Genomic DNA, 7,193 nt, shown 5'->3' with positions numbered 1-7,193 from the left:
TATAGAGCTGGGTCTACAACGTAGAGAAGTAGATATTAGGAAGGGAGTCAGACAGGGATGCATGGTTGGAGCGCGGCGCTGTACGGGTGCGAAACACGCGCGGCGTTAAATAAAAGGTTAGAAATGTGATGTTACAGACAGTGAATGATGAAGATATCGTGGATAAAGAAGGTTAGAAATGAAGAGGTATTAGAAAGAGTAGGAGAACAGAGGACTCTATGGAAGTCAATACAAAATATGCATGAAGGTCTAGTCAGAGACATATTAGAGGCAGAAACGGGAGTTAAGTGGAGTAGAGGTAGAAGAAGATTAGATTACTGTTCGCAAATAGTTAAGCATGTGGGTTGTTCTAGTTTTAGGGAAATGCGAAGATTAGCTTAGGATAGGAAGGAGTGGACATGCGCGTCCAACCAGTCTTAGAGCTGACGACCTTATGATGATGATGAAATAACTAATAGGTATAAGCATTGTTTGTTAAAAGACAAATAGTAAAATGTATAAGGGAAGATAACGTACGGGGTGCAAGTGGAAATGGCACTAATCCATAACAAGGGAGAGAGAAAAAAAATAAAAAATAATAAGGTAACAGATATGGATGGGATACACGCGGAAATCTTAAAACATCAAGAGGATAGAATACTTAACCACATTTACGAGACGGGGAAAGCCTCGGTGGAAAAAGAGCGGAAAAACTATTAGGGGAAGACCAATGTTAAATAGGACAAAATGTTAATTATACTTAAAATGTAGGAATGAGATACAGAAATGGAAGAGTGATATATGTAGACCTAGATTCGATTAGTGTTTACATAAAATAGTTGAGGATGTTCCTGTTTGAAGGAAATTCCAGGATTAGCTCAGGATAAGATAGAGGGAGAGTGCGGGGCCCAACCAGTCTTACGATTAACGATTCTGTGTCGATTATACTGAAGTGTATACCCACTGTGGTTTTCGCCCAGACTGTTTCGCAATAAAATCCACAATGTATGCCGGAATTATATGCAAAAAGATCATGTAGACTTTGTACATTCGTTCGGTAGAGGCGGGCACAAAGAAGTGATACCACAGGCACGCTTTCGACGGTACTGTTTTGCCCGATTCTTTTGTATACTCGTATGTTTTCCCTGGAACAAAAAGTAGGAGGGCGCACTAACTTACGTAAACTATTTCAAAATAATTGTTTACGAATTCATACCCCAAGTTATTGAGTTTTCGGGTCCGGACACGTAATTATAAATTTTTGTTGTCTTCTCTTTGGATTCTAAACTCATCGCTGGCTCGGCGACGCAACTTTCCCTGGGGAAAATGCAATTGTGACATTAATAACAATAAGTACGCAAGTTCTTGTTCAGCGGTTTAAGACTTATTGGCAATGGTCAAGTAACTAGTAGTATATCGCCATCTATTGATAGTTATTGCTAACTGTAATAACTCGTAGCATTATGACGTGCTAATAAGTTTAAAATTGCGATTCAAATCCGATAATTGTAATAAATTGAATGCTGATCAAAAACTCAATGTCGTTTATTAAATTACTTTGGCGATAGGATAAAACCCTTAACAATCATACGAAATACTGTAGTAAACAAAAAAATCTGCAGATGGCGATGCGCTACGTCTCACTTGATATTTACAATTCTTCTTAATGTATCATCTCGTTACCTATCGTTCGAAATGTCCCATGCAGCAGAGATAATACAATTTACAACAAAATCGGCAGGAACTATGTCTGCAATTTTATAACGCTTCACCCACATCGTCCTTATTAAACCGACATTTCCTGCGGCTACAGCCCCGATTGCCCCGAATACATTGCCAGCCCAGCCTGATAACGGCTCTTGATACGTGGACATCACTGCAACGTACGCATAATTGAACAAAAACACACTTGTACCTCCTCTCTTACCATTTTCATTATAATATACAATGAAAAATAATAAGATAAAAATATATCGCCTACAACCCTTACCTTCGAAATGTGGTGTTATAGGCGGATGATGAGGATATCGTGGGTAGAAAAGGTTAGAAATGAAGAGGTATTAGAAAGAGTAGGAGAACAGAGGACTCTATGGAAGTCAATAAGAAATAGGCGAGATAGGTTGGTAGGACACCTTCTCAGGCATGAAGGTCTAGTCAGAGACATATTAGAGGCAGAAACAGGAGTTAGGAGGGGTAGAGGTAGACCTAGATTAGATTACTCTTCGCAAATAGTTAAGGATGTGAGTTGTTCTGGTTTTACGGAAATGCAAAGATTAGCTCAGGATAGGAAAGAGTGGAGGTACGTGTCCAACCAGTCTTAGGACTGATGACCTTATGATGATGATGATGATGATGATGATGATGACAACCCTTACCTATAGAGGGTCGTACAATGCATAAAGGCAACCCATCTGATTCGGTTTTTACAACGTGTTCGGCAATGGATTTTGTAAACACATATGTGTTCGGCCAATCCTTCAACATCCTTGAATAAATGGAAAATGTTTAATGAATGTCCCTTTTCTTTGTAAGGGTAAAAATAGTAGGTCATCGATCACTGTGAAGTTTTAGGTTCTGAATTTGGACGCTACATTTGTTTAGGAGAAGTACTCCGATCTCTGATGCATGATCGAAGACGAAACGTCAGCAAACTCGAAACCTTTAACTTCACATGCTTTCTGGTATTTTTTTTGTAGGTACTATGTAATGCCGTCTACGTCCTGTTCTTAACAATCAACCCTAATATGCGCTTATTTCATGATCAATTCCATCGATTATATTTATTAAACAACAGTCATTGAAATACTGATTATGAGAATCCTTACTTTGGCGTTAGATATTGCAGGAGATCATCGTCCAATGAATCCACGATGTTTATAATTTTATCCACTTCATACGGCGGATCATAAAACTTTTCCTCAATTTCATGTCGCGGGCAATTAGAATACGCAGTTGAAATATAAACAAACCCCTGTAGAAGCGTCAGCATAGTATAGATTATTTATTTAGTACCAAAAAAAATCGCTTATACATACCTGCAAACATTTCATCTGTTTTGCCAATTTCAAAATGTCTCTAGTACCTTTAATGTTGATTTCGACCGCCTTCTTTATCTTCTCATCGAAATTTACTGTCGCTGCGATATGGAACACAAAATTCGTTTCTTCCAATATCTTCTTTTGATCAGCTGGGGATATCCCCAATTGAGAAACGGCGAGATCTCCAGCGATTACTTCTACTTTTTCTTCAAAAATTTCAATTGTATTTCTTTTAAGGGGTTCAAAAATCTATAAAAAAATATATGAAGTCAGAACTAGAATCTTTCAAAACATCCAAGGAATAAAATTCGTAATTTTTTGGATTATTGAGCTACTTAGTTATCACGAAATTTTTTAAACACCTGTAGGTGCCAGATATTGTTATCTCAAACCATATCCGATACTCTTATAAGACTTTTCCTAGCCAAAGTCAGAAATTTTACAGACACAAGCCTTTTGTAAATATTTTTGAAACTCTGAAACACATTAACACAAGTGCGTATCGCCCGACCGGAAGTTAACTTAATGCATATTCCTGTTGGCGCAATTCAAGGACACCATTTTCATGCCGGTTATGGTTCTTTAAACCGTAATGATTTTTTTTATTCTCACAAAATGTTTCAATCCTTTTCGACGTTCATCATCATATACAAATACAGCACTTTTTCTAGATTTTTCTTTTTTAGTTTAAAAAAAAATTTAAACCAACTATAACATTTTTCAAAAGCAAATACTTACTACATTTTCCAATACATCATTTCTCCTTTGTATATGGTCTTTTCCCTTTTTAGCTCTCACTATGATGTATATTCTTTTAATTTTTGGACAAGTTCGTAAAAGTTTTTCCAGTACCAATTTTCCCAGAAACCCTGTCGCCCCTGTCAGAAGTACCGTTTTTCCCTGAAACGTTTTCGCTACACTTGAAATTTTCCTGTTGTGCATTTCGTTTTCTTTTCAACTTGTCGTTATTGCCCAATACGAACTACTAAATATCGATAAGAAACATAGAATGTCTTTTGCAATTCTTTTGAGGTCTAGTTTAAAATGGAAAGGGTAAGTGGACTTCTGAAGTAATGAATAATGATAAGTATCAAGTACATTTATTTCCATAAAATACATTAAACTGCATGTGCTTATCATTAATTAAAAGAACGCGTGTATAAACAGGTTGCAGTTAAAATTGAATAAGCCAATTCTGTGTGAATTTCTAACGTTCAGGAAAAGGAACTCTGTACAATTAAGAAAATTGCAAAAGACAATGGTTACAATTGTAACATTATTGATAAATTAATTAATAAGATAAAATTTAGGAATTTTATTTCAAGATCTACGACTTTTCAAACAGATGCTAATAAAACCAAGTTTATTACTATGCCATACGAGCCAAGATTTACTCGCGGACTCGAGGGTATTTTTCGAAAACTTGGTTTACGGATTGCTTACAGTTCAAATGGCAACTCCATTCAAACTCTCCTTGGTAACCCTAAGGATAAAATTCCATTCTTAGAAAAGTCGGGGATATATGAAATTAGTTGTAATGACTGTAGTAAAAAATATATTGGACAAACTAGACGTTCAATCAAAACCAGATTTAAAGAACATCTAGCTCATGCTAGGTTTGGTAGAGAAGAAAAATCTAGTGTTGCCCAACATATTCTTACTGATGGACATAATATTAATATTAATAACCTTAAGTTAGTTAAAGAAGTTAGGAATAATCGTTTACTAAACAGTTTTGAAAGTTTATACATTTATAAAAATAAACAAATTGTTCTTAACAATGACAACGGTCCCATCCCTGGATCTCCGCTATTTAGTTTAGTTTAATTACGTTTATGATGATGATGTTAAGGTCCATTGAACATCTACCTTGTTGGCTTCGGGTCATGTTCACTGAACCTTAACAACTATCANCCGACAGAACACAGACCAACTTTTACCTGCTGCTGCTGTAAAGAGGCAATTGACATACCAGCGAATGTAAAACTAGTAGACCCGGACTATCATAAACCTGCACCAATTGATATTCTTTTAGGAGCAGGTACCACTGTTTTATTGTTGTAAATTGGTCAAAATCAAGTCACGTTAGAGGAAAACCGAGAACTATATTTACAGAAAACATTATTAGGATGGATCATTGGTGCTGCTGCTCCAACATCGAGATCCCCTAAGAATATTCGCTCATGTCATTTAACAACAACATTAGAAATTGATTTAGATAAATTTTTGGAGCTGAAGTAAACCAATTTTCAAATGAAGAACAACAATGCTAAGTCCATTTTTAAAAACATTTAAGACGAACTTCCAATGGAAGGTTTGTCGTCGCTTTACCCTTTAAACCACAGTGTTCAGAACTAGACGAATCTTACCATCTGACAGTAAAAGATTAGAAGCAACTGAACGCAAGCTACAACGCAACCCAGAACTTAATAAACAATATCATGAGGTTCTAGAAGAATGTATGAGACTAGGTCATATGTCATCAGTGAACGAAGATTCAATATCACTATTATTTACTAAATCATGCCGTGATAATGGAGTCCGGTATGACCGCCAAGGTGTCTCCTTGAATACCTAATTGTCTATATTATGTTGGTCCAACAATTCAATTTGATCTTTTTTCTTCGTTAGTTCTATTCAGAAAGCAACTTGTTGTTTTAACAGCTGATCTAGAAAAAATGTACCGCCAGTTTTTAATAAGGAAACAAGATAGAAAGTGTAAACTTATTTTGTGGAAGGATAAAAACAAGTTACAAACATACGAATTAAACACAGTAACCTTTGGACTAACTGCAGTACCCTACCTAGCGATTCATTGTCTACACCAGTTAGCAGACGATGAGGGACAAACTTATTCCAAAGCAGCAAGGGTCATAAAAGAAGATTTTTACGTCGATGATGTTCTTACGGGAGTAAATGATAAGAACGAAGCAGTTGTTTTCTGAAAAGAATTGACACAAGTTCTTTCCAAGGCAGGTTTATTCATACGTCAAGGTGATAAGTCTTTGCTTTCTTTTTAAACAGTTTATTTACACACACTAAGCCTAACTTATATCCTAACACTACAACTAGAATAACAAATAAGTAAGAACAAACATGAAACAAAATATATACAGTGAAAAATACAAATACAGGCAAGAAAAATATATATATACAAAAAAAAAGTCTGAGCAAGACCAAAAAACGCTGGTTGAAACACTTACTCAACAAACTGGCACTCGGAGGCTAACGGCAAAGAAAACGGGGGTGGCTGGTGATGGAACTCCTTCTTCCTTGCCGTGGGTCGGTGGAATATTGGAGCTGCCAGCTGAAAAAAAAAAACTTTTGGGTGTTTCATTCCCACCAGCCAGTAATGCTGGTGGGCGGGCAGTCCCTCCGGACTATGCCGGAAGATAGGGCGGAAGGCCATCTTCAGCCCGCTTTCAGGAATCGTGGGAATGGGTGGGTGGTGGTTCGGGTGAGAAAGATGAGACGGACGAAATGAAGACAGAAGAGAGTGAAAGATTATCTGTGGAATATTACTGCCTCAGCATTTGCCTAAGTGATCCAAGGAAACCACAGAAAAACTTGGACCAAGGCAGACAGACGGACCCGGAATCGAACCCGCGTACTCCCGAATGCTAAGCAATGGTCTAGACCTCTAGGCCATTCCGCTCGGTTAGTTTTGAAAACGTACGGGACCTCAATAAGCCAACGTGGAAATGGTAGGTACTGTTACGTAGTACCCATATTTAGATCACTGGTACAAAGTTAAAATGTCTTAATTATTTATTTAAAACTGCAAGCTAACATCTACTTATCTACCGTGTTAAAACAGTGGAATCAATAATTATAATAAAGAAGTCGAGTAGCGAGTCAAGTGTCGAAAGCATCATCAGGAAGATACAGGGTGGTGAGGAGGTTCACCGTCTTCACTTATCCTGTGATAGTTCCCTGCAATTTCTATGTTCCTCAATTATTTTATTAAAAGTAGGCTAAAATTGAGTAGTAAGGATATAAAGCAGAGGATAGCGCAGGGTCGTGTCGCCTTTACTAAAAGGAAGTCACTTCTATGCTCGCGAACGGTTAATTTAGACATTCGAAAAAGGTTGTTAAAGGTGTATGTTTGGAGCACGGCGTTGTACGGGTGCGAAACATGGACAGTGGGAGCGGCGTAAAAGAAAAGGTTAGAAGCGT

The 7,193-nt window shown here is 37.1% G+C and overlaps 1 protein-coding gene across 1 annotated transcript; it reads right to left on the bottom strand.

The window, feature by feature from the left end:
* Nucleotides 1–439: 439 nt before the first annotated feature.
* LOC108743656 (putative fatty acyl-CoA reductase CG5065) lies at nt 440–4,048 on the bottom strand. The gene is made up of 7 exons (XM_025979520.1): nt 3,756–4,048; nt 3,015–3,266; nt 2,805–2,950; nt 2,355–2,464; nt 1,663–1,855; nt 1,196–1,296; nt 440–1,124 (listed from the first exon to the last, which is right to left on the bottom strand). Exons 1-7 carry the CDS (start codon nt 3,957–3,959, stop codon nt 922–924), a joined length of 1,209 nt encoding a protein of 402 aa, XP_025835305.1. The 5' UTR covers nt 3,960–4,048; the 3' UTR covers nt 440–921.
* Nucleotides 4,049–7,193: the final 3,145 nt, after the last annotated feature.

Source organism: Agrilus planipennis, unplaced genomic scaffold (assembly GCF_000699045.2).
Source record: "Agrilus planipennis isolate EAB-ADULT unplaced genomic scaffold, Apla_2.0 scaffold1275, whole genome shotgun sequence".
Classification (NCBI taxonomy): Eukaryota; Metazoa; Arthropoda; class Insecta; order Coleoptera; family Buprestidae; genus Agrilus; species Agrilus planipennis.
Note: the sequence above shows the minus strand (reverse complement) of the source record. Positions and strands in the feature narration are given on the sequence as shown.

Coding starts and splice junctions, on each gene's coding strand:
- LOC108743656 (XM_025979520.1), bottom strand. CDS start 3,959: ATGCACAACAGGAAAATTTCAAGTGTAGCGAAAACGTTTCAGGGAAAA. Junction 2,465..2,804: donor CTGCAATATCTAACGCCAAA/GTAAGGATTCTC, acceptor CATTTATTCAAG/GATGTTGAAGGATTGGCCGA. Junction 1,125..1,195: donor CGAAAACTCAATAACTTGGG/GTATGAATTCGT, acceptor TTTTTGTTCCAG/GGAAAACATACGAGTATACA.